The 27,911-nt window shown below is 38.5% G+C and overlaps 2 protein-coding genes across 4 annotated transcripts in view; both read right to left on the reverse strand.

Annotated features, from left to right (window-relative positions):
* Positions 1–122: 122 nt before the first annotated feature.
* SMIM9 (small integral membrane protein 9) lies at positions 123–23,986 on the reverse strand. Of its 3 annotated transcripts, XR_011499952.1 has the most exons (6): positions 23,851–23,954; positions 22,930–23,162; positions 21,674–21,803; positions 4,180–9,613; positions 2,963–3,032; positions 123–2,729 (listed from the first exon to the last, which is right to left on the reverse strand). XR_011499952.1 is itself a non-coding variant. In XM_014837119.3 (4 exons), exons 2-4 carry the CDS (start codon positions 23,069–23,071, stop codon positions 9,586–9,588), a joined length of 300 nt encoding a protein of 99 aa, XP_014692605.2. In that variant the 5' UTR covers positions 23,072–23,162; positions 23,851–23,986; the 3' UTR covers positions 3,889–9,585. The 3 variants fall into 3 exon arrangements, 1 of the variants encoding a protein (XP_014692605.2); XR_011499953.1 differs by lacking the exons at positions 123–2,729; positions 2,963–3,032 and having other exon boundaries at positions 3,889–4,332; positions 9,513–9,613; XM_014837119.3 differs by lacking the exons at positions 123–2,729; positions 2,963–3,032 and having other exon boundaries at positions 3,889–9,613; positions 23,851–23,986.
* The window catches only part of F8 (coagulation factor VIII), a 141,694-nt gene continuing 137,640 nt past the window's right edge, over positions 23,858–27,911 (reverse strand). The window contains exon 27 of the transcript XR_011499947.1: positions 23,858–23,954. The gene's annotated coding sequence lies outside the window, so the exon portion shown is untranslated. The remainder of the gene's footprint in view (positions 23,955–27,911) is intronic.

Consider the following 27,911-nt stretch of genomic DNA (forward strand, 5'->3'; position numbering starts at 1 on the left):
AGATTTCTTAAATAATGCAAACGAACCATTAACTATAAAACAGAATATTGATGTTTCACTTTGTTAACAGTAACAACTTTTAGTCATCAAAAGACAAAGTAAAAAGCAAAAAAGACCAGATGTGCATTGGGAGAAAATATTTTCAATACACACAAGTGACAAAGGATTCCTATTATGAATATATAAAGGACTACAATTTAATAAGAAAAACACAAACAATACAGTAAAGAAATGGCTAAAAAGCATGAATAAACATTTCACAGATGGAGAAACACATATGACCAATAAACATATGAACAGGTATTCAACTCATTAGTGATCAGGGAAACTACAATGAAATACCAATGTACACCCATTTAATTATCAAAAATTAAAATGTCTAACAATATCAAGTGCTGGAGAGGATGTGAATCTATATGAGTTCTTGAACATTGCTACTGGGAGTCAAAACTAGTTACTAGTTAGGAAAACAGTTTTCCATTATCTTTTAAAACTGAATACGTATCTACCCTCTGAGCCAGCAATTCCACTCCTAGGTACATATATCCAGCAGAAATTCTTGAACTGGTACAACAATGGCGATGTACAACAATGTTCGTAAAAATGCTTTCGTTAATAGCAAAAACCTGTGGACAATTCAAATGCCCATCAATGTGGCATAGCCACACAATGGAATATTATGGAAACAAGAAGAAAACAAATCAGAAGTACATACATATATAAAATAGAGGAAAACACTTCCTCACCCCTTCCCACTCCCCAGAAGGAACAACCTTCCCCAGTTTGGTCTGAAACCTTCCAGGCCTTCCTCTACACACATACAAAATATTCAAAACTAGAGTTGCCTTGTTTGTTCAGGTAGAGAAACCGTGGTAAGCGTGGTCTTTCTCCTTCTCCTGAGCCAAACCATTCTTCCTTTCCCCAATTCCCCCTGAACCAGGCCTCCTCTGAAGCCCAAGACAAGATATTACAACTGGAAGATTGGTTTCTGCGTTCACTATAAAACAGAGCCTGAAGCAAAACATATGTGCTGAAGCTTTCCCGTAGGATGCAATCCCATGGGTGTATGAGTGAAGGAAAAAGGGAAGTGAGGCAGAGAGGGATGGAAAGAAACTATAAATTAGTGTGCTCCTGAGCTCACCATTGCTATTCAAGAAAATCCAGCGTCTTTCTCAGTCTCCCTAGATGCCTCCAGACATGCTGCATAGAACCATGGCATCTTGAAATGTCAAGCAAGGGAAAGGAATTGATCTGCCGGTTTGTTTTGGTCTCATCTCTTTCACTAGTCAAAGTTCACCCAGCCAGGCATTAATTTCCCCACACCTCTGAGTTGTGTTACCTGGGTCTTGGCCAGATGCTTTATTGTCTTTGTAGAATATTTAAAAACCCACAGATAAATTATAAAATTTAATAAATGCTATTAGTAAGGTTGCCAGCTACAGTCATTATACAGAAATCAATTTCATTTCTATACCCCAACAACAGACAGAAAATATAAGTTTAAAAGACACCATTCATTATGACATCTAAAATGATCAAATACCTTAGGAATAAATCTAACTCTCTATACTGTATGAAAACAATCATAAAACTCTATTGGAGGGGCCGGCCAGGTGGCACAGCGTTTAAGTTCGCACGTTCCGCTTCTTGGCGGCCCGGGGTTTGCCGGTTCGGATCCCGGGTGCGGACACGGCACTGCTTGGCATGCTATGCTGTGGTAGGCATCCCACATATAAAGCAGAGGAAGATGCGCATGGATGTTAGCTCAGGGCCAGGCTTCCTCAGCAAAAAGAGGAGGACTTGCAGTAGTTAGCTCAGGGATAATCTTCCTCAAAAAAAAAAAAAAAAAAAACAACAACAAAACTCTATTAGAATCCGTTAAAGAAGAGCCAACAAATGGAAACATAAGTCATGTTCATGATTTGAAAGACTCAATTTTATGAAGATGTCAGTTCTCCCAAAATTGGCTTATAGATTCAATGCAATTCCAATAAAAATCTCGAGATATGTTTTGTGAAACTTGACAATCTGGTTTTAAAATATGTGTGGAGTTATAAAGAACAAGAATAGGCAAAGCCCTCTAGAAAGCAAGGTGTGGGGACCTGTCTTCCAGATAGCAAGACCTGTAAGAAAGCTATGGTGATTAAGAGAGTGTGGCATAGGCAAAAAAATAGACAAATAGACCAATGAAACAGAAGAGAGACTAGAAAGGGATTTATGCATACTTATACACTTGGTAACATGACAAGTGACATTGCAGAGCAGTAGGGAAAGGACAGACTTGCACTGAGGGGCAGTAGTGGTACTGGGCATATTGGGGATTCATATTATCAAAACGGAAACCGAGACTGGTTACAGGTGAAGGCAAACACTTTATCCAAACTATTGCAGTTGGAAGAACTTCAGAGAGAGTAACTCCTTGAGCAAAATTTAGTTAAAGTTGTTATTGAGGCAAAGCTCAGGGTGGAAAAGTACTGGGAGAGTAAGTCAGCTGACTCAAGGTGGACGGTCACACAGCTTGTGTTTTTTTCAGCATTCTCAGGCCTTTTTCTGGTCAGCCAGTTCCAGTTCAGGGTGCTCATTGCTCAGAATCTGATTTTGCTCCTTGGAATTTATTGCTTCTCGGAATTTATTGCAGCTATCTTCTTTTCTCAATTCCTAGAACTGCCTTTAAGCACAGAAATTCTGTTCAAAGTTCATGAGTGGAAAAATATAGCTTCTCACAATACCTGTATTTTAAAAAAGGAAATTGGACTTTACCTCACACCACACAAAAAATAATTCTGAGTAGCTTAAGGACTTAAATGTGAAAGGCAAAACTACAAAACTTCTAGAAGACAAATAGGAGACTTCCCTTATGACTTTGACATAGAAAATTATTTCTTAAACAGACACCAAAAGCACTAACATAGAGGAAATGATTACCAAATTTGACTACATTAAAATAAATACTTCCACTCACCAAAATACATTATATCAAGAGTGAAAATACAATCCTCAAACTTGGAGAAGGTATTTTCCACATCTACAGCCTAGAAAACATTAAGATGCAGAATACATAAAGAATTCCTCTGGTCAATAAGGCATAGATGAAACTACAAATTACAAAAATGGGCAAAATTCATTAACAGGAATTTTGTAGAGGAGAAAGACAAATGATCCATGAACACATGAAAAGATCTTCAATCTCATCAGTTATCAAGGAAATGAAGGTAAGAAAACAATAAGATACAATTTTTCATCCACCAGATTAGCAAAAAAAGTGAAGGACTAGGGCCAGCCAGGTGGTGTAGTGGTTAAATTCGTGTGTTGCACTTTGGCGGCCCGGGGTTCGCAGGTTCAGATCATGTGTGGAGACGTACAAACTGCTTGTCAAGCTATACTGTGGCAGCGTCCCATATACAAAATAGAGGAAGATTGGCACCCAGGTTAGCTCAGGGTTAATCTTCCTCACCAAGAAAAAAAAAAGAGTGAAAGTGAAAGACTGATGGTATTGCATGTTCTCAATGATGTGGGATGACGGGAACATCATACTCCTATTGATGGTAGGATGTAACTTGATGAAATCACTTTGAGACTGAGCTGGAGCCTGCACTTCCCTTGACCCAGCAAGTCAATCACAGGGTATATTCTTTAGAGAAACTCTCACTCATGTGCATGAGGAGACATGTCCAATAATATTTATAGAAGTTTTATTAAAAACCCAGAAACAATACAAATGTCCTTCTACAGTTGATGGTCTAAATGAGTAAGGCTCTCTTCACACAATAGGATGTTATACAGAATGGGTGAAACTACAAGCATCAGCGTGGGTGAGTCTCAAAATAAAACAAGTAAAAGAAGAAAATCAGAGAAGAATACATCCATATTATTTGTTTTTTTCTGCTTCTTCTTCTTCTTCTTCTTCTTCTTCTTCTTCTTCTCCTCAAAGCCCCCCAGTACATAGTTGTATATTCTAGTTGCAGGTCCTTCTGGTTGTGCTACGTGGGACACTGCCTCAGCATGGCCTGATGAGCAGTGCCATGTCCGTGCCCAGGATCTGAACCGGAGAAACCCTGGGCTGCCAAAGCAGAGCACGTGAACTTAACCACTTGGCCACGGGGCCGGCCCCATGATTTAGTTTTTATAAAGTTTAAAAGCAGGCAAGGCTGTGGTGTTAGAAGACTGGGCAGGAGTTACCTTGGGGATGAGAAGGTATGGCGATGTGGAGGTAGAGGAGGACGACAACTTTGTTCACTCTGTGCTCCTTTCTGTAGGTATGTTATTCTTCAAGAATGAAGTTTAAAATTAAGAAAAGACAAAATTGTCCCATTTGCAACCACATGGATGGACCTTGAGGATATGATGTTAAGGAAAATAAGCTAGACAGAGAAAGACAAATACTGCATGATTTCACTCATATGTGGAAGATAACAAATACATGGTTAAAGAGAACAGATTAGTGGTTACCAGAGGTGAAGGGGGTTCGGGGGGTGGGCAAAAGGGATAAAGGGGCACATGTGTATGGTGGTGGATAAAAATTAGACTACTGGAGGTAGGCACAATGAAGTGTATTCAGGAATTGATAGACAATATTGTACATCCGAAATTACACAATGTTATAAACCATTATAATCCCAAAAAAATTGCTTAAAAAATTTATGGGGCATCAAGCCTCAGGATACTTCAAGAGTTTAAAAAATACAGGCCAATTAAATAATAATGTGCCAAACATAATTGGCAAAAATATAAAGAAAACCAAGATAATAACACAATGTTCAGGACAGTCGGAGGAGGGTAAATTGGTACAATGCTTGTGTGGAATAGTATCAGAAACCATAAAGTGGTCATAGCCTGTAACCCAACAATTCCACATTCAGCAATTTATCTTAAAGAACGGGTTGAACAAGATATAAAGAGTATGAAGATGTGTGTAAGGATGCTCATCAAATTACTGTTTCTGTAGCAGAGTCCCAAATCCTACTAACACCGAAACTGGGATGTTCAGAGAAAATGCAGCTCTTCTGTTTTGTTGTGACTTATGACTTGCCTCCCAAGCTCCTACCTGCTGATTAGTGGGAAAAAAACTAAGTAAACGTCCAATCTGATTTAAAGCTTACTGTAAGCTAATAAGTTTAAACTGTCACGTCAGTTTTGAGAAGAATGATGATCTCCTTCTGACATGTGGGACAAAGGGTACGTGGCTCATACTATGCTATGGAGTGAAATTGGCCCCCTCACCTCAGCTTGCAAGTGTGAGCTGGCACTCACTGGTGTCCACAGGGATGTCTCCTGTTCTCTTGTCCTCTGTTGTCTCTTGTCCCTTATTGGCCTCTAGTACACCCATGGCCTTTTGGTTTGAGCAACGCCCTCAGTAGCGTTTGTCAGACCCTCCACCCAGCTTCAGTGTAATCTTAATGAGCACACCTTTCTTTGCCACCATAGGCCACACAACAGGCCAAGGGGATGGCAGTTCGCTGGGTCTCACCTCAGTATCAATAAGGCTAGCACTTCACTGTTTCTTTCTCTTTGCTTTTGCCAGGTTGTAAATTCCTAAACCCCTGTAATTTTCCTCATCTCAGTAATTGACAGCTCCATCCCTTCACTTGCTCAGGCCAAAAGCCTGGGAGGCATCCTTGAAACCTCACTCCCCCCTACATCTCGTCCAACCCATAATCAAATCCTGTAGGCTCTCCCTTCCCAATATCTCCAGAATCTGACACTTTCTGCAACTCTGCTGCTCCCTACCCTGGTCCAAACAAAGTCCAGGCCCAGTCTCTCACCTGGATTTGATCTCCCTGCTTATGTCCTCGCTCCCCTACATTTTCAACATGGCAGCTAAGATAACCTTTTAAAAGCGTCTATCACAACTTTCCTGGTGAATTCTACCAAACATTCAAAGAAGACTTAATACCTATCCTTTTCAAGCTCTTCCAAAAAATTAAAGAGGAGGGGAGGCTTCCTAACTCATTCTACAAAGGCAACATTACTCTGATACCAAGACCAGACGAGGACAACACGAAAAAGAAAACTACAGGCCAATATCACTGGTGAACATCGATGAAAAATCCTCAACAAAATACTAGCAAATCAAATACAACAATACATTAAAAAGATCATACACCATGATCAAGTGGGATTCATTGCAGGGATGCAGGGATGGTTCAACATCCGCAAATCGATCAACGTGATACACCACATTAACAAAATGAAGAATAAAAATCACATGAGCATCTCAATACATGCAGAGAAAACATTTGACAAGATACAGCATCCATTTATGATAAAAACTCTGAATAAAATGGGTCTAGAAGGGGCCGGGCCGGTGGCGCAGCGGTTAAGTGCGCACGTTCTACTTCGGCGACCTGGGGTTCGCCAGTTCGGATCCCAGGTCTGGACATGGCACCACTTGACAGGCCATGCTGTGGTACACGTCCCACATATAAAGTAGAGGAAGATGGGCATGGACGTTAGCTCAGGGCCAGTCTTCCTCAGCAAAAAGAGGAGGATTGGCAGCAGTTAGCTCAGGGCTAATCTTCCTCAAAAAAAAAAAAAAATGGGTATAGAAGGAAAGTACCTCCACATAATAAAGGCCATATATGACAAACCCACAGCTAATATCATTCTCAGTGGAGAAAAGCTGAAAGCTATCCATCTAAGAACAGGAACCACACAAAGATGCCCACTGTCACCACTTTTATTTAACACAGCATTGGAAGTCTTAGCAGAGCAATCAGGCAAGGAAAAGAAATAAAAGGGATCCACATTGGAAAGGAAGAAGTGAAACTGTCACTATTTGCAGATGACATGATTTTATATTTAGAAATCCCTGAAGAATCCACTAAAAAACTTTTAGACATAATAAATAATATGTTCAAGTTGCAGGATACAAAATCAACATACACAAATCAGTTGTGGTTTTATACACTAACAACGAAGTAGTAGAAAGAGAAATTAAGAATACAATCCCATTTACAATCACAACAAAAAGAATAAAAGACCTAGGAATAAACTTAACCAAAGTGGTGAAAGATCTGTACACTGAAAACTATAAAACATTGTTGAAAGAAATCAAAGAAGACACAAAGAAATGGAAAGCTATTCCGTGCTCTTGGATTGGAAGAATTAACAGAGCTAAAATGTCCATACTTCCTACAGCAATCTATAGATTCAATGCAATCCCTATCAAAGTTCCAACAACCTTTTTTACAGAAATAGAACAAAGAATCCTAAAATTTATATGGAACAACAAAAGACCTCGAATAGCCAAAGGATTCCTGAGAAAAAAGACCAAAGCTGAAGGTATCACACTCCCTGATTTCAAAACATATCCCAGAGCTATAGTAACCAAAACAGCACGTTACTGGCACAAAAACAGACACACAGATCAATGGAACAGAATAGAGAGCCCAGAAATAAACCATCTATGGACAGCTAATTTTCCACAAGGGAGCCAAGAACATGCAATGGAGAAAGGAGAGGTTCTTCAATAAATGGTGTTGGGAAAACTGGACAGCCGCATGCAAAAGAATGAAATTAGACCATTACCTTACACCATGCACAAAAATCAACTCAAAATGGATTAAACACTTGAATGTAAGACCCAAAACCATGAAAACTCTAGAAGAAAACATAGGCAGTACGCTCTTTGACATCAGTCTTAGCAGCACGTTTTCAAGTACCATGTCTGACTGGGCAAGGGAAACAAAAGAAAAAATGAACAAATGGGACTACATCAAACTAAAAATCTTCTGCTCAGCAAAGGAAACCATCAACAAAACAAAAAGACAACCTCACAATTGGGAGAAGATACTTGCAAACCATATATCAGATAAGGGGTTAATATCCAAAATATACAAAGAACTCGTACATCTCAACAAAAAAACCAACAATCCAATTAGAAAATGGGCAGAAGATCTGAACAGAGATCCTCCAAAGAAGATATACGGATGGCCAACAGGCACATGAAAAGATGTTCAACATCATTGACTATCAGGGAAATGCAAATCAAAACTACAATGAGATGTCACCTCCCTCCAGTCAGAATGGTTATAATTAAAAAGACAGGAAACAACAAGTGTTGGAAAGGGTGTGGAGAGAAGGGAACCCTCATACACTCTGGTGGGAGTACAAACTGGTGCAGCCACTGTGGAAGACAGTATGGAGATTCCTCAGAAAATTAACAATAGAACTACCATATGATCCAGCTATTCCACTGCTGAGTATTTATCCAAAGAACACGAAAACACGAATGACTAAAGATACATGCACCCCTATATTCATTACAGCATTATTCACAAAAGCCAAGACCTGGAAGCAACCTAGGTGCCCATCAAGGGACGAGTGGGTAAAGAAGATGTGGTGTATATACACAGTGGAATACGACTCAGCCATAAGAAATGATGAAATCTGGCCATTTGTGACAACATGGATGGACCTTGAGGGTATTATGCGAAGTAAAATAAGTCAGAGGGAGAAAGTCATATACTGTATGATCTCACTCATAAGTAGAAGATAAAAACAATGACAAACAAACACATAGAGACAGAGATTGGATTGGTGGTTACCAGAGGGAAAGCATGAACTGAATCCTCCCACTAGCACACTACTCCACAAGGGCCCGGATTTGTTTCGGTTTGTTACCTGCCTGGAACAGTGCCTGGCTCACAGTGGGTGTTCAGTGAGTGTCCACTGAGTGAAAGATTTCAAACTTAGAACAGCAAAGGGGAAAAGCTAATTAATAATTTGTAAAACTATGACCTGCATTACATTTATAATAGTGAACAAGCAGAAACACCCTAAATAATTATCGTATAGGGGGTAGTTAAATGATTTACATCATATCTGCTGCAAGGAATACTATGCAACACTTAAAATTATATAAACATATATTTACTAACATAGAAAGATGTCCATGATATGTCATATAGTGAAGAAACAAAGCAGGCTACAAAATAGCATGCATACTATGATATTTTGGTAAAAGAAAAAGTACTTGAATGACTTTCTGTGACAGTGGGTGCATCAGCATTTCTTAAAGAGTGTAGGATACTCCATAAAAAAATCCCATGTTCTAATTTGTTTGGGAAATATTGCATTTTATGGCCTCTCATGGAGATTCAAATTAGCCTGTCAAAGGCTCTTAAAAGTCCTGGAGCAAAGAAACAAGTTTAAATGTGTTTAATCCAGCATCTCTCAAACTTAATTGACCACAGAGCCCTATTATCTCATAACATTTTTTTAAAACAGAACTATTGTTTCACAGAACAGATTTTGGGAAACTGGTAGTAGAAGCATAGGAAAAAAGTTTGAAAAGAGATACACCAAGATGCTAACAATGCTTATTTCTGGGTGCCAGGATTATGGATACTTTTTCTTCTTGCTGTATTTTAAGAAAGTTTTGTTGCTTTAAGTATGTATTATTTTTGTATTCAAAACAGTAATAAGACTATTCCAATTTTTAAATTGTATGTTTTAAATAAAGGAAAAGATAGTTTAAGATGGAAGACAATTTAATTTGAACTGACAGATACTTCCTCATTGTAAGCAAATAGCACACTCTCCACTCTCTTGGAATCCAAACACCATGCTTGCCCAATTGAGTCTTCAATGGAATGTTTCACCTACAAAAATACTGGGAAAGGAAGAGAAAATGAGGAATGCTGAACCAAGTTTAAATTCCTATACACTTTCTTGGTCTGCACAGAGTCACTTGCTAGTTATATCACCTCTTCCAAGATAGATAGGATTTTAGACAGCTTCTTCTCTTAATATTAACTAAATGATTTCATACAGACAAAATGCTTTGATGACTTGGGAAAATAAGAGTAAGAATATGTTTCTAGTGCAATTGGGATTAGAGGTAGAGGTAGAAGTATGGTCAAATGGGTTTTTTTCTTTTGTTTTCAAAGTATCTTTTAAAAAACATATTCATCAAATAAAACTCTTTGTTGTGGAAGGATTGGGAAGTGTAGATAGACAAAAATAAACGTGGAAATAATAACAACAACAATAGTAACAATAATGAAAACCACCAATTCACTACCACAAGGAGGTAACCAATGTCTAATACTTTGGGTAGGTCCTTAAAGGCTTTTGCCCTGTACCTAGTTATTTTTGGGTTTTTTTTACATTCTGCTTTTTTTTAATATATATTTTTAATTGAGTTCATAATAGTTTACAACATTGTGAAATCATATGGTGTTTGTCTTTGTCTGGCTTATGTCGTTTAACATCCTACCCTCCTGGTCCATCCATGTTATTGCGAATGGGATGATTTTGTCTTTTTTATGGTTGAGTAGTATTCCATTGTATATATATATATATATATATATATATATATATATATATATATATATACTACACCTTCTTTGTCCAATCATCAGTCAATGGTCACTTGGGTTGCTTCCACGTCTTGGCTATTGTGAATAATGCTGCAATGGACATAGGGGTGCATGGGACTTTTGGAATTGCTGACTTCAAGCTCTTTGGATAGATACCCAGTAGTGGGATGGCTGTGTCATATGGTATTTCTATTTTTAGTTTTTTGAGAAATCTCTGTACTGCTTTCCATAGTGGCTGCACCTGTTTGCATTCCCACCAGCAGTGTTGAGGGCTCTCTCTTCTCTACAACCTCTCCAACATTTGTTATTTTTTGTCTTAGTGATTATAGCCATTTTTAACGTGTGTAGGGTGGTGACTTAGGGTAGTTTTGATTTGCATTTCTCTGATAATTAGTGATGTTGAGCATTTTTTCATGTGCCTCTTGGCCATCTGTATATCTTCTTTGGAGAAATGTCTGTTCATATCCTCTACCCATTTTTTAAGTGGGTTGTTTTTTGTTGTTGAGTGAGTTCTTTATATATAATGGGGATTAACCCCTTGTTGGATATATGATTTGCAATTATTTTCTCCCAATTGGTGGGTTGTCTTTTTGTTTTGATCCTGGTTTCCTTTGTCTTGCAGAAGCTCCTTAGTCTGGTGAATTCCCACTTGTTTATTTTTTATTTTATTTCTCTTGTCTAAGAAGACATGGTATTCAATAAGATCCTTTTGAGATCAATGTCTAAGACTGTACTGCCTATATTACCTTCCAGAAGTTTTATGGTTTCAGGTCTTACCTTCAAGTCTTTGACCCATTTTGAGTTAATTTTTGTGTGTGGCATAAGATACTGATCTACTTTCATTCTCTTGCATGTGGCTGCCCAGTTTTCCCAACACCACTTATTGAAGAGACTATCTTTTCTCCATTGTATGTTATTAGCCCCTTTGTTGTGTGGATGTCCTCTTTTGGAATATGTATGTCCTTTTCGTTTTATCTCTAGGGGGAGAGTTTACTGGGAGAGCTCACTCCACCATGATGCTCCCTGTACCTATAGTTCTTAATAACAAATTGGATTAAATGGTATATCCTCTGTTATAATCTGCTTTTCTCCACTCAACTATATTTCATGAATATGATTCCATGTAATTGTCCTTCTACAACAACATTTTGGTGACTATATAATACTCATTGTATGAATGTTCAATGTTTTCTTTAACCAGCCAATGGATATTTAACTTGTTTCTATTTTTTCGCTATTATGAACCATACTAAGAAGTCCTTATGCTACATGTGTCTTTGCATACTTGTTAGCACAAATTGGTCCCACTGATTGCCACTGACAAATAAAAATGGCAAGCAATAGGATATATTGGAGTATATGAAGAAGACATTTGGTATAAACCTAATTTGGCCTGACTTTGTTTTTCCAAAAGGGCCTGACTGTGGCTGTTGAGCACGCATTGTATATCTACTTTAAAACATTTCCTATGGCAAGAACAAAGGCCCTTGAGATAAAGGTGCAACTTCCCCCCACATTGGCATTTCCTTAAGGACAAGCATCTTTCCTTAGGCTAGGAACCGATTGCTGCACTCACCTTTGACCACCCAGCTCACCTGTGACCACCTGGTTCGAGACAACAGACTGCCACCCTGCTGTGTTCACCGATACAGCAGACCTACCTGCTGTTTCCATCAATCGCTGTGCCGACAGAGCAGTCTCGCGACTATTGTAAAAGGGACATTTCAATCCTATGTGAAACACCCTCTCTGGGGGTATATAACCACTCTGTGCACCCCACTTCTTTGGTGCCCTTTCTTCCTTCGGGAAGAAAGGCCCCGGGTTATAATCCTCAGATTTAAACTCAGAATAAACTCACCCAAATTTTCATTTATAGATTGGTTATGGATTATTTTCGTCGACACCACTGTAGTACTGAGAAATTGACGAGGCTTCCATGTTGACTTCCTCATGTAATGGATGAGCTGCTAGCTTAAGCCTTCATTACAGCTGCAGCTAGTGGTGCATAGATGAATACAGAGGATGAGTAAAGAGGCCCAGAGAGACTGCCATCCTTACTGTGAAATGTACTAATAAAAGTCACCAAATATCACTGAGGGTCTACTATGTGCCCAGTGCCAAGTGCCAATTTTTTCTGGGACTCAACGTGCCCTTTATGACTATAGACTTGAGTCTTCCTTTATTTCTGCAACATTTAAAAAGTTATACCTTGAAGCATTTTTCCTGTTGTATTATTTTGGTTCTCTTCTACGAAGAAATTAATTATGTGTCTCCTGCATCTATCATTTTTTTCTCTAATCTTACTGTCACTCAAGTCTCTGCTTATTTCTACGTCATAGTGTTGGCTTTTTTGACCCTGTTCTTCATATCTCCTTTTATATTTTTTCATCAGTGTCTTCTTTTGTTTTGCTCTCTCTTGCCTGCCCTCTTGCTCTTTTTGTCCTCACTGCGGTTTCTTTCTTTCACTAGCCAGCTTGCTTGTTCCCAACAGGGACTTATTGGTTTCTCTCCTCAGGTTGAGCCTTCTACTTCAAAGAAGGAAGTATTTCTCTTGGCATATTGCCTGCTTTATATTCACAGAAGTCCCTCTGAAGGTGCGTGTTTAACCAATACTTCGGATGTTTCTGATGCATCTAGCCTGCTGGCCATAGTTTGAGTAACAATTACTTAAAAGACATAGAATCAGATATATCTTGACTTGAGTCCTGGCTTCTTTAGTTGGGAAATGCAGTATTCCTCTGTGCTTTGGAAGAAGGAACAGGATTGGTGAACATATAACCAGTCTCTGTCACAGTCTGTATTACTGACCACCTGCTCTTTGTTTCACTCTTCCTTCTGTACACGAATACAGCCACCCTGCACTGTACATGGTAATATGCCACCCAAATCCTCCCCTTAAGAATTGCCTTGTTTCTCTAGCTGCTGAGAGGGCTGTCAATACACAGCCTCTAACTGTTAGCTCTTTCAGAGTTTGCCTCAGCTGCCAAGAGCTGCCTGTACTTCCTAGGGCAGCCCACATCCAATAACCAATTAAGGTGTGGTTATAAAGGTCCAGCCATTCCAGCCTAATGTGGGACATCTCTGATGGGGTCAACTAAGGCTTTGTTGAGCTTACAAGGCAGTTCAACTTCTTCCTACCTCCTCCTCCCCTCCACAGGCGTTGATCTCTGATAATACCCTGCACACCAAACTCCTGTCTCTCTGCTTCCAAAACATTTCACTTGTGGCACAACTTTTCCCCAAGACTAAAATCCCAACCATCACTGTGTCCAGCTCAAAGTCCAGAGTACCTGGGTGATGCTTGGTTCTCTTAAGTCTGGGTATGGTTTTTCTTGGTTAAGTGACCTATGAACTAAAACAAGTTCTCTGCCCCTAATCTCCACACTTTACATACAATGCTTGAGCAGGAAGAAGATAATCACCATAAACACTCCCATTTGGAAAGAGGAAGAATGAGAGGCACATAGCAGTTACTGCTCTGTAGTAATCCTGGAATCCTGCTGGGCAGACATTGATAAAGCCCAGACCTTGCTTTATAGGTTTATAGGAGGAGCTCCCTGGCCCATTGTCCAGCCTCTGAGAGGCTCTTCCTGTCCATTATTTTCTATGGCTGCATCTGCAGCAAGTGTTGGGCAGCATGCTCTCCTAGGGGCCTTCAAAGCCTGTGTCCTTCTCAGGGATGATTAGAGGTCTAAATACTGTTTTAAGGCCCAAACAATGGATACCTCATTTAGTTCTAGCTTGTGGCTTCTTTGGCAATAAGCTTCTCTCAAAACTTAGCTGACTTCTAGTTGGCTCTAATTAATTCCATATGCCAATATGTGTACCTCCAAGATTGTTTCCTTGACACGGTTCTTGATCCTGTGATCATTTTGAGGTTATGAGGAGCCATAGGTGAGGATGTCACACCCTTAATCTGATCTTTGCCCTCAGCCACTTTATTAGATTGTGAAGTTTGAACAGTCCTTTGCTACACAAAGCCTTTTTAAATTCTAGCACACACTTATATAGGTTCCCCAACTTGGACTCTGTCTCTCACCATAGCGCTGATCCAACAGTTTGTAATTATTCAATTATCTTATTTCTTTGTCTCTCTAGCAACTAGGACAGAGACAGGCAAGTAGCCATCTCTTGGTAAATACTGGTTGAATTACTGAAATGTAGGCTTTTCCAGCTATGCTTAACTATTTTGTTAACTATTTCAGGAATCTCTTTGGCTTTATATGGTTTATGTAGCTAAATATTTTGGTACATTTTCAGGTAATTGAAAACAGTTCATTATATATTTTCCATGTAAAGTTCCTAAACCAAAGGGAAGGATAATTAGGAGTTAATTAAATTAGAAAAAAATGATCAGTGGCAAAAACTAGTTATTAAATGTCACCTATAAGTCATTGGTAATGGACAGAGCAGGTTGGAGAAAAAAAGAGAAAGTAGAGGAGACTTTTATTTTTTTACTTTTATATTGTTATTATTTATTTATTTATTTTTAAACTTTGGAAGATAGTTATTAGTGAAAGAACTGTATAGTCAGGATCTTATCTAAGGTTAGAAGTATGACTTCAAGTGCTGTCTTTCTTTTATTTTTTCTTTTATTTTTTTATTGCAGTAACATTGGATTATAACATTATATAGCTTTCAGATGTACATTGTAATATATTTCTAATTCTGTGTAGATTACATCATGTTCACCACCCGAAAACTAATTATAGTCCATCATTACACATGTGAGCCTAATCACCCCTTTGCCCTCCCCCACCTTCCCCTATGGTAACCACCAATCCAATCTCTGTTGCTATGTATTTGTTGTTGTTTTTATCTTCTACTTATGAGTGAGATTATATGATATTTGAATTTCTCCCTCTGACATTTCACTTAGCATAATACCCTCAAGGTCCATCCATGTTGTCACAAATGGCCAGATTTCATCAATTCTTAGGGCTGAGTAGTATTCCATTGTGTATATATACCACATCTTCTTTATCCATTCATCCCTTGATGGGCATCTAAGTTGCTTCCAAGTCCTAGCTATTGTGAATAATGCTGCAATGAACACAGGGGTGCATGTATCTTTATGCATTTATGTTTTCAAATTCTTTGGATAAATACCCAACAGTGAATAGCTGGATCATATGGTAGATCTATTGTTAACTTTCTGAGGATACTCCGTACTGCTTTCCATAGTGGCTGCACCAGTTTGCATTCCCACCAGCAGTGTATGAGGGTCCCCTTCTCTCCACATCCTCTCCAACACTTGTTGTTTCCTGTGTTGTTAATTATAGCCATTCTGACTGGAGGGAGGTGATATCTCATTGTAGTTTTGATTTGCATTTCCGTAATAGTAAATGATGTTGAGCATCTTTTCATATGCCTGTCGGCCATCCGTATATCTTCTTTGGAGGATCTCTGTTCAGATCTTCTGCCCATTTTCTAATTGGATTGTTGGTTTTTTTGTTGTTGAGATGTACGAGTTCTTTGTATATTTTGGATATTAACCCCTTATCTGATATATGGTTTGCAAGTATCTTCTCCCAATTGTGAGGTTGTCTTTTTGTTTTGTTGATGGTTTCCTTTGCTGAGCAGAAGATTTTTAGTTTGATGTAGTCCCATTTGTTCATTTTTTCTTTTGTTTCCCTTGCCCAGTCAGACATGGTACTTGAAAACGTGCTGCTAAGACTGATGTCAAAGAGCGTACTGCCTATGTTTTCTTCTAGAGTTTTCATGGTTTTGGGTCTTACATTCAAGTGTTTAATCCATTTTGAGTTGATTTTTGTGCATGGTGTAAGGTAATGGTCTAATTTCATTCTTTTGCATGCGGCTGTCCAGTTTTCCCAACACCATTTATTGAAGAACCTCTCCTTTCTCCATTGCATGTTCTTGGCTCCCTTGTGGAAAATTAGCTGTCCATAATGGTTTATTTCTGGGCTCTCTATTCTGTTCCATTGATCTGTGTGTCTGTTTTTGTGTCAGTAACGTGCTGTTTTGGTTACTATAGCTCTGGGATATGTTTTGAAATCAGGGAGTGTGATACCTTCAGCTTTGTTCTTTTTTCTCAGGAATCCTTTGGCTAGTCAGGGTCTTTTGTTGTTTCATATAAATTTTAGGATTCTTTGTTCTATTTCTGTGAAAAATGTTGCTGGAACTTTGATATGGATTGCATTGAATCTATAGATTGCTATAGGAAGTATGGACATTTTAGCTCTGTTAATTCTTCCAATCCAAGAGCACGGAATAGCTTTCCATTTCTTTGTGTCTTCTTTGATTTCTTTCAACAATGTTTTATAGTTTTCAGTGTACAGATCTTTCACCACTTTGGTTAAGTTTATTCCTAGGTCTTTTATTCTTTTTGTTGTGATTGTAAATGGGATTGTATTCTTAATTTCTCTTTCTGCTACTTTCTTGTTAGTGTATAGAAACGCAACTGATTTTTGTATGTTTATTTTGTATCCTGTGACTTGACTGTATTCATTTATTATTTCTAAAAGTTTTTTTTTTAAAGATTTTATTTCTTTTCCTTTTTCTCCTCAAAGCCCCCTGGTACATAGTTGTATATTCTTCGTTGTGGGTCCTTCTAGTTGTGGCATGTGGGACGCTGCCTCAGCGTGGTTTGATGAGCAGTGCCATGTCCGTGCCCAGGATTCGAACCAACGAAACACTGGGCCAGCAGCAGTGGAGCGCGTGAAGTTAACCACTCGGCCATGGGGCCAACCCCTCTAAAAGTTTTTCTTAGCGGATTCTTTAGAGTTTTCTATATATAAAATCATCGCCTCTGCAAAGAGTGAGAGTTTCACTTCTTCTTTTCCAATATGGATCCCTTTTATTTCTTTTTCTTGCCTGATTTCTCTGGCTAGGACTTCCAATACTATGTTAAATAAGAGTGGTGATAGTGGGCATCCTTGTCTGGTTCCTGTTCTTAGAGGGATAGCTTTCAGTTTTTTTCCATTGAGTATGATGTTAGCTGTGGGTTTGTCATATATGGCCTTTATTATTTTGAGGTTTTTCCTTCTATACCCATTTTATTTAGAGTTTTTATCATAAATGGATACTGTATCTTAAACGCTTTCTCTGCATCTACTGAGATGATCATGTGATTTTTATTCTTCATTTTGTTAATGTGGTGTATCATGTTGATCGTTTTGCAGATGTTGAACCATCCCTGCATCTCTGGAATGAATCTCACTTGATCATGGTGTATGATCTTTTTAATGTATTGTTGTATTTGATTTGCTAGTATTTTGTTGAGGATTTTTGCATCGATGTTCATCAGTGATATTGGCCTGTAATTATCTTTTGTTGTGTTGTCCTTGTCTGGTTTTGGTATCATGATAATGTTGGCTTCATAGAATGAGTTAGGAAGCCTCCCCTCCTCTTCAATTTTTGGGAAGAGTTTGAGAAGGATGAGTATTATGTCTTCTTTCAATGTTTGGTAGAATTCACCAGGGAAGTCGTCTGGTCATGGACTTTTATTTTTGGGGAGGTTTTGATTGCTGTTTTGATCTCCTTACTGGTGATTGGTCTATTCAAATTCTCTACTTCTTCTTGGTCCAGTTTTGCAAGGTTGTGTGTTTCTAAGAATTTATCCATTTCTTCTAGATTATCCAATTTGTTGGTGTATAGCTTTTCGTAGTATTCTCTTATTATCTTTTGTATTTCTGAGGTGTCCATTGTAATTTCTCCTCTTTCATTTCTGATCTTATTTATCTGAGCCTTCTCTCTTTTTTCTTGGTGACTCTAGGTAAAGGTTTGTCAATTTTGTTTATCTTTTCAAAGAACCAGCTCTTGGTTTCATTAATTTTTTTCTATTGCTTTTTAAGTTTCTATTTCATTGATTTCTGCTCTGATTTTTATTATTTCCTTCCTTCTGCTGATTTTGGGCTTTGTTTGTTCTTCTTTTTCCAGTACCTTTAGATGAGCTGTTAGATCGTTTATTTGAGATTTTTCTTCTTTGTTGTGGTAGGCCTGAATTGCTATAAACATCCCTCTTAGAACCACTTTTGCTGTATCCCATAGATTTTGACATACCATATTTTCATTTTCATTTGTCTCCAGGAATTTTTTGATTTCTCCTTTGATTTCTTCATTGACCCAATCGTTGTTCAGTAGCATTTTGTTTAATCTCCACATTTTTGTGGCTTTTCTGATTTTCTTCCTGTAGTTGATTTCTAGTTTCATAACTTTGTGGTCAGAAAAGATGCATGGTGTTATTTTGATCTTATTAAGTTTATTGAGACTTGTTTTGTGGCCTAATATGTGATCAATCTTGGAGAATGTTCCATGTGCATTTGAAAAGAATGTGTATTCTGTGGTTTTTGGATGGAATGTTCTATATATATCCACTAAGTCCATCTGGTAAAATGTGTCATTTAAGGCCAGTGTTTCCTTATTGATCTTCTGTTTGGATGATCTATCCATTGGTGTAAGTGGAGTGTTAAAGTCCCCCACTATTATTGTGTTACTGTCTATTTCTCCTTTTATGTATGTTAATAATTGCTTTATATATTTAGGTGCTCCTATGTTGGGTACATAGATATTTACAAGTGTTATATCTTCCTGTTGGATTGTTCCCTTTATCATTACGTAGTGCCCTTCTTTGTCTCTTGTTACAGTTTATGTTTTAAAGTCTAGTTTGTCTGATATAAGTATTGCTACCCCCACTTTGTTTTCTTTGCAATTTGCATGGAATATCTTTTTCCATCATTTCAATTTCAGTTTGTGAGCGTCTTTAGGTCTGAAGTCTGTCTCTTGTATGCAGCATATATATGGGTCTTGTTTTTTTATCCAATTGGCCACCCTATGCCTTTTGATTGGAGCATTTAGTCAATTGACATTTAAAGGAGCTATTGATAAATATGTATTTATTGCCACTTTGTTACCTTTTTTTCTGGGTGTTTTACTAGCTCTTCTCTGTTCCTTTCTTTTTCTCTTGCTCTCTTCCCTTGTGGTTTGATGGCTTTCTTTAATAATATGTTTGATTTCTTTTATCTTACTTATTTGCTTGTTTATTATAGGTTTCTGATTTGTGATTACCATGAGGATCCTACATAATATTCTATGTATATAACAGTCTATATTGAGTTGATAGACTCTTTAGCTTGACCTCTTTCTAAAGGCTCTACTTTTTCACTCCTCTCCTCCCACATTTTATGTTTTTGAAATCATATCTAATCTCTTATTTTGTGTCTATCCATTACCCTCTTATCATTGCAATAGGTAATTTTAGTATTTTTGTCTTTTAAACTTCATATTATCTTCACAGGTGGTTGATCTACTACCTTTACTATATTTTTACCTTTACCAGTGATTTTATTGCCTGTTTTTTTGATAATTTTTTATCCCTATTTTTATCCCTATTTGTGGTCATTGTTTTCCCACTTAAATAAGTCCCTTGAGCGTTTCTTGTAGAACTGGTTTCTTGGTGATAAACTCCTTTAATTTTTGCTTGTCTGGGAAGCTCTTTATCTCTCCTTCCAACCTGAATGACAACCTTGATGGATAGAGTATTCTTGGCTGTAGGTTTTTTCCTTTTAGCGCTTTAAATATGTCATGCCATTCTCTTCTTGCCTGTAGGGTTTCAGCTGAGAAATCCGCTGATAGCCTTATGGGCTTTCCTTGTATGCCATTTGTTGCCTTTCTCTTGACGCTTTTAGGATTCTGTCTTTAATTTTGGAGATTTTAATTATAATGTGTCTTGGTGTGGGCCTCTTTGGGCTTATCTTGTTTGGAGCTCTCTGTGTTTCCTGTACTTGGATGTCTGTTTCCTTCCTTAGATTAGGAAAATTTTCAGCTATTATTTCTTCAAATAAATTTTCTGCTCCTTTGTCTCTCTCTTCTCCTTCTGGGACAACTATAATACGAATGTTAGTGTGCTTGATATTGTCCCAGAGTTCCCTTAGACTGTTCTCATTCTTTTTTTTGTTCAGCTTGTGTGGTTTCCTCTAGTCTTTCATCTAGCTCGCTGATCCATTCTTCTGTATCATCTACTCTGCTACTGAGTTCCTCTAGTGAATTTTTCATTTCCAGTATTGTATTCTTCATTTCTGATTGGTTCTTTTTTATATTTTCCAGTTCTTTGCTGATGAGCTCACTGTGTTCATCCAGTCTTCCCCCAATATCTGTGAGCATCCTTATGAGTTTTTGTTTGAACTGTTTGTCAGGTAGGTTGCTTATTTCTGTTTTATTTAGTCCTTTTTCTGGGGTTTTGTCCTGTTCCCTTGCTTGGAATGTATTCCTTTGTCTCCTCATTATGCCTCTTTCTCTGTGCTTATTTCTTTGTATTAGGTGAGTGGGCTCTGTCTCCTGATCTTAGAGAAGTGGCCTTATGTAAGAGATGCCTTTTGAGGCCCAGCATTGTGCTTCCCTCTCGTCACCAGTCCAAATGATCCAGGAGTGACCCCTTTGTGGGCTACTTGTGTCCTTCTGCTGTGGCAGCGTTGCTCTTAATGCAGGTACCCAGGGAGTCTAGTCTTTCCCTCCCTGGCCAGCTGTTTGTAAATCTGGTTTGGGGAGCCTCAGCACCATTGGCTACAAAGTCTAACAGCACACTCCTGTTGCAGTTTTTCTGTTAATTGGGTAGGTACTCAGTGTAGCTGGTTGCTAGGCTCAGGGGCTTACAGTTGCTATAGGCCTCAGGCCTATGAGGCTGTTGTCAGTTCTCTTAGGAGTGCAGCTGAATGGGGCTGGCCCTAGGCATGGGAGCACTCAATTGTTTCAGGCTTTGGAACTTGTGGCTGATCCTTTTTATAGCTATTTGTGAAGCACAGGTCTTCTGCCACTGATAAGCCTCACCCCCCACAGGACCACACACACTGTCAACACAGTCCTGGTCCGTGCACACTTCCCAACCCCCTAGAGCCTACCCCAACACCCCACTGCAGAGGCCCCCACCTCCCCACCAATGCACCCCACAGTCCACCTGGTAGAGGAGACTTTTTAAAAGGGACTTGCATGGCCTTTCGGAGTTTTGTCCCCAGAATTACCTTTCTTAAAACTCTCCCTTATGGGCTGGCCCAGTGGCTCAGTGGTTAAGTGCACACATTCTGGTTCAGCAGCCCGGGGTTCACCAGTTTGGATCCCGAGTGCGGACATGGCACCACTTGGCACACCATGCTGTAGTAGGCGTCCCATATATAAAGTAGAGGAAGATGGGCATGGATGTTAGCTCAGGGCCAGTCTTCCTCAGCAAAAAAAGAGAAAGATTGGCAGCAGATGTTAGCTCAGGGCTAGTCTTCCTCAAAAAAAAAGAAACTTTCCCTTAATTACAGATGTGCAGGCTGGTAGGGAACCTGATTGTTCCTGTCTCTCCCTCAGGTTCCCTCTATCCTCCCCTCTCCTCATGCGACACAGCAGCTTACGTGAGGCAGCAGAGGGTCCCCATCAGTGCTGTGATGACAAGCAAAGCAAAAATGGCTGCTGGAGGTACGGAGCTCTTGATGAGATCCCCCAAGTACTCCCTGAAGTTGCTCAGCCAGGATCTGTGATTTTCTGCAGAAAGAGCATAGATGTTCATTGAGGAGAGGTCAAGTAAATGATGAGGCTGGAATTTGAACCTTGGTTCAAGTTCAAATAGTTGTCTCAAATATCATGCTCTTATAGTTGTCCAGAGCCCATATTCTTGACTACTTTGCTGTGCTGCCTCTAAGGCATTCAAGGGGTAAACGTACACTCACAAAAGGTATCCTTAGGTGGTTATCATCTTTGCCTCCTCACAAATCAATAGGAAAAATCATCTCTGCCCCAGACATCTTAAGGGTTGTTTTGAGGTCTTCTTGAGTAAATGGGGTACTTTGTGAATGAGGAGCATGAACTGATAACTAACATATGGTTGCCTAGAGTATGTTTGGGAGTTCTGCAAGAGGCTGAGGGCAGTGAGTGCCTCAGGAAGAGAAAAAAGAGGGCTATCAGCTGCAGGAACATCCAGAGGAGGAAGGGGCCAGGGAAACTGGCAGAAGGAACTTTAGAGGGAGTCTGCTGATCAAGGTAAGGCTCAAGATACTGGGTCTTTTCTTTAGGAAGTTGGAGAGGAAGAAGAGGGGAATGTGATTTAATCCCAAGGAAAGAGGTAGGGGAAAAAGAGTGTCTGTGGTGTGGAGTCAAGAGGGTTCACCACTCACCAGCAAGACACTTTCCGTAGCTGGAGCTCCGGAAAGGATCTGAGCAGCATGGCTATGCATGTTGGAAGCTGGGCTTTGGGAGCACCTAAGCCACAGATCAATGGGTCATCAGGTTTAGCTTAAAGTTCATTTCCTTTGTCGGCTTCCCTGATCCCTCCCCCAACTTTATTTATCCCTTTATTTTTTCATTTATTTTATTTTACTTTATTTGTGACAACTTTATCCTTTTTTCCTCAGGGAGCATGTGTCATATTCTATGGAGGGTTGGCATCTGTGGCTTTGGCTGCACATTTCTGAACTCCTAATCCATGTCATTCAGCAAAGGGTTTGGTGCACACAGTAAGTGAGTTAGCTCTTGTTGAACTAAATTGAACCAAACCAGAATAGTTTGCTTTCTTGTGAACATTATTTTTAAATATAAAATCAATTTTTCTGAACTTAGACATGAATCTTATGTCTTACAAAGCTACGAACATTCATCCTAACAGCAAACACACCCATTGAGCGTAGTTTTGATCCTGCTTTGCCTTCTACTCCAAAGGCAGATAAAGGCGATGTTGAGGAACCTACAGTCTCCAGGAGGCAAACCAGAGAGCACAGCAGAAATCCAATGCTCAGCAGATTCTGGGGAGAGTCCATGGAGTCTCCTGAGGGCCACTTAGCTGTTCTCCTAGCTCACTCGGCCAAGGGGAGATGGCTTTTTCCTTGGCTCTTTCCAAGGTAGCTTTGTCTGAAAAGTTAGAAAATGGTGGTTTAGTTTTTATTGCAAAAAGCTTCCCACCTGTCATGAACACAAGAATAATTCACTAGCTGACACTTGAATTCTGAATACAGTCAGTTTCCAAAGCAAAATTTATTCCCCTCTAAAAAAAACAAAACAACACAAAACAAAAATTTACTGGAATCTATCAGGTCAGATACCTGACATTCCCTCCTAAACTAGATGCCCCTTCAGGCTTCCCTAATTCAATTAGTGGAAACAACAGTTGTTCAGTCTCTTCTCCACTGAGGAGCCAGAGATCCTGCTTTGTTGAAGCATAACGGAAATCCGATGAGTAGATTCTGGGAAGACTTTTTGCTGTTTTGATAAAAAAGATATAGCTACCATTTTTCCTTTGTGCTGCCTCAAACATTGTTTAACAGTTACCTGAAGTCGGAGAAGCCATCTTGTAACCATGAGGTAATGTACATGAGGAGAAGGCCAAGAAAATTACATCTCTTTTGGCTCTGACAATTTCAAGCCACTAAACCAACACCTCTATCTGCCCACCTCTGGACTGCTTGGTGTGAGGAAAATAAATCCCTATTTGAGCCATTATAATTTGGGCTTTCTATTACTTAAGACATTTATAACTGATACTCTCACTCACTATTTGATAGGTCTTAAAGAGACCCGTGTCAGGTTGGAAGCCACTTACCTGAAAATTGGCTTAGCAGCCAGGGATCCAAAGAAGCCAGTGAATGAGGCCTCAGAGTGCAGTAGTCTTCAGAAGAAACTGGCCAGAGTCTTCCTCTCAGGCCTCTGAAGTTCCAAATAGAATTCTATCACTCCTTGTGATATCATGTAGTGCATTTGACCCTCCCCCAGTCTCTCTCTATTTGACAGCTAAGCATACAGACATCTTTTTCTGTCCATGCATAAATATCTGTGTTGATACTGAAACCTATCCTCTCAGTAGCTGTATCCTCTTAAGCTTGAAGAATTCTAAGATATCTTATTTGCCATTCAGTATCTATTACACCTTATAATAGTGTATATATGGGACTTTAACAGATGATAAAGGTGGCATTTCATATCAGTGGGGAAAAAAGACATGGTTTAATATGACGATTGACTCTTTATTTGGATGCACTGAAGTGAGAGCCCTACACACAAAAATAAATTCTAGATGGATCAAGGACTAAACAAAAATAAAACCATATACAGGGGCCGGCCCCATGGCCAAGTGGTTAAGTTTCCGTGCTCCACTTCAGCGGCCCAGGGTTTTGCTGGTTCAGATCCTGGGCGCGGACATGGCACCGCTCATCAGGCCATGGTGAGGTGGCGTCCCACATTGCCACAACTAGAAGGACTCACAACTAAAAAATATACAACTATATACTGGGGGGATTTGGGGGAGAAAAAGCAGGGAAAAAAAAGATTGGCAACAGTTGTTAGCTCAGGTGCCAATCTTTAAAATATATATATATATATATATACACATATTGGATTAACATATGGGTGGATATTTTTATAATCTTAGTGTTGAAAAAGCTACTCTAAGCATGTCATGAAACCCAAAAGCCACAAATAAAAATACTGATAATTTGTTGCATAAAAATATAAAGCTTTCATACAACAAAATATTGTAAAGAAAGATAAAAGATTAATGAAAAATTAATACATTTTATAACATATATGACAGATAAGATTCTTAACATGCAAAGAACTCTTACAAATTAATTTGTATAAGAAAGATGATCACTTCCGTAGAAAAACTGGCATAAATGATATATCAGTCAGGGTTCTATCAGAAAAGCAATGGATTAAATAAATTGTGGTCTATACTATATAATGAAATACTTTACCACAATTCAGATGAGCCACTAGGAAATATCTACAGTAAGAGTTGCTTCCAGTTTGAAATTCTACTCCTAGGTCATCACCCAACAGAATTGCCAGAGGCTATCTGTATGTTCAACTTCAGTAGATAATGCCAGATTGTTTTCCAAAATAAATATACCACGAACAGCATAAGAGAATTCCATTTGCTACACATCCCTTTATCAATTTTACATAACACAAATATTTTCTCCCACTCTATGGATGAACAGAAGATCTGAATCTAAATGTAGTCAAATTTATCAATCTTTTCCTTCATGGTTAGTGGTTTTGGGGTCCTGTTTAAGAAACCTGTGCATAACCCAAAGCTGTTATCTCCTGGAGTTTTTATTGTTTGCTGTTCATAGAGCTTTATTTAATCTGGAATTGATTTTTTTTTTTGTATATAGTGTGAGGAAGGGGTCAAATTTCACTTTTTCATATGGATTTCTTATTGACCCAGTACCACTGCTCTGGAGAGCTATTTTGTCATAAATCAGGTGTGCATATATGTATGGGTCTGCTTCTGGACTCTAATATGTTCCACTGGTCTATTGGTCTATCCTTGTGCGAATACCACATTGTCTTAATTGCTGTAGCCTTAAATCTTACTGTCTTGTATCAGGAATATTTTGGCTATTTTTGGCCTTTTACATTTCCACATGCTTGAATTACATCAGGAAAAAATCTTGGAATTTACACTGAGATTGTGTTGAATCTGTAGATCAGTTTGAGGAGAATTGACATCTTTATAATATTGAATCTTCTAATCCTTGAATATAGTATATCCTTCTAATTATCTAGGTCTCCCAAGAATATTTTATAGTTTTCTAATTAGAGTTCTTGGAAATCTTTCATACAATTCATTTCTAGGTACTAGGTATTTTTGACGCTATTGTAAATGTTACCTTTTAAAATTTTTATTTTCTAACTTTGTTGCTAGTACATAGACATAATTTTCATATTGAACTTCTGTCAAGAAGCCTTGCTACGTTGATTTATTAATTTGAACAACTTATCTGTAGATTATTTTGGGTTTTCAATGTGCACAACTATTTCAGTCTGGGAATAATAATGATTTTATTTCTTGTTTAAAATTCTTATGTTGAATTAGAAGACTTAATATCGTTAAGATGGCAATACTCCCCAAAGCAATCTACAAATCCAATGCAATCCCTATCAAAATCCCAATGGCCTTTTTTTTTTTTTGAAGAAATGGACAACCTCATCTTAAAATTCACCTGGAATTGCAAGAGATCCTAAATAGCCAAGGCAATCTACAAAAAAGAAACAAAGTTGGAGGACTCACACTTCCCAATTTTGAAACTTAAATACAAGGCTACAGTCATTAAAACACTGTGGTACTGGCATGAGGATGGACATATAGATCAATAGAATAGGACTGAGAATCCAGAACTAAACCCAAAAATTTATGGTCAATTGATTTCCAACAAGAGTAGGGGGTGCCAAGACCATTTAATGAGGAAAGAACCATCTCTTCAATAAATCATGCAAAAGAGTGAATTTGGAACTTTATCTCATATCATATACAAAAATTAATTTGAAATGGATCAAACACATAAATATAAGAGCAAAAACTATAAAACTCTTAGCAGAAAATATAGGGGTAAATTTTCACGGCATTGGATTTGGCAATAGTTTCTTAAATATAACACCAAAAGCACAAGCAACAAAAGAAAAAATAGATAAATTGGGCTTCATCAAAATTAAAATTTTTTACATCAAAGGACACTATGAGGAGATGAAAAGACAACCCATAAAATGGGAGAAAATATTTCCAAATCATATTTCTAATAGTCTAGTATCAAGAATATACAAAGAATCTTTACAACTCGACAACAAAAAGACAACCCAATTAAAAAAATGGGCAAAAGACTTGAATAGACGTTTCTCCAAAGAAGATATACAAATGGCCAATAAACACATGAAAAGATGATCAATGTTATCAGCCATTAGGGAAATGCAAATCAAAACCACAGTGAGATACCACTTCACACTCACTAGGATGACCGTTAAAAAAATGGAAAATAACAATCTCCATGTTAGAGATGGAAATGTAGAGAAAGTGGAACCTCATACATTGCTGGTGGGAATCTAAAATGGTGTGGCTGCTGTGGAAAAATTTGGTGGCTCCTCAATAAGTTAATCATAAAATTACCATAATGGGGCTGGCCCCGTGGCCGAGTGGTTAAGTTCGCGCGCTCTGCTGCAGGCAGCCCAGTGTTTCGTCGGTTCGAATCCTGGGCGCGGACATGGCACTGCTCATCAGACCACGCTGAGGCAGCGTCCCACATGCCACAACTAGAAGGACCCACAACGAAGAATATACAACTATGTACTGGGGGGCTTTGGGGAGAAAAAGGAAAAAAATAAAATCTTTAAAAAAAAAAAATTACCATAAGACCCAGAAACTCAAAAGAACTGAAAACAGGTGTTCAAACAAAAACTTGTACACAAATGTTTATAGCAGCACTATTCACAACAGCCAAAAGGTGGAGACAACCCAAATGTCCACCAACAAATGAATGGATAAACAAAATGCGGTATATCCACAATGGAATATCATTCAGCCATAAAAAGGAATGAAGTATTGACACACAACAACATGGATGAACCTTGAAAACATTATGATAAATGAAAGAAGCCAGACAAAAAGGCCACATAGTTCATGATTCTATTTATATGAAATGTCCAGAATAGGGAAGTCCATAGAGACAGAAAATAGATTAGTGGTTGCCAGGGGCTGGGAGGAGGGGAAAATGGGAAGTTAATGTTTAATAAGTACGAGATTTCTTTAGGGGGTGATGAAAATGTTCTGGAACTAGATAGGGGTGATGGTTGCACAATGTTTTGAACATACTAAAAGCCACTGAATTT

Source organism: Equus asinus, chromosome X, assembly GCF_041296235.1.
Source record: "Equus asinus isolate D_3611 breed Donkey chromosome X, EquAss-T2T_v2, whole genome shotgun sequence".
NCBI lineage: Eukaryota > Metazoa > Chordata > Mammalia > Perissodactyla > Equidae > Equus > Equus asinus.

What these genes read in the sequence shown, in the direction of transcription:
- SMIM9 (XM_014837119.3), bottom strand. Translation starts at nt 23,071, where the DNA reads ATGGACTCTCCCCAGAATCTGCTGAGCATTGGATTTCTGCTGTGCTCT. An exon ending in ATCAAAACTACGCTCAATGG is followed by an intron (nt 21,804 to 22,929) that starts GTGTGTTTGCTG and finishes CTCTTTCTGCAG; the next exon opens with AAAATCACAGATCCTGGCTG. An exon ending in GGGACCCTCTGCTGCCTCAC is followed by an intron (nt 9,614 to 21,673) that starts GTAAGCTGCTGT and finishes TTCCTTTCCCAG; the next exon opens with TATTTTTGTAGGTGAAACAT.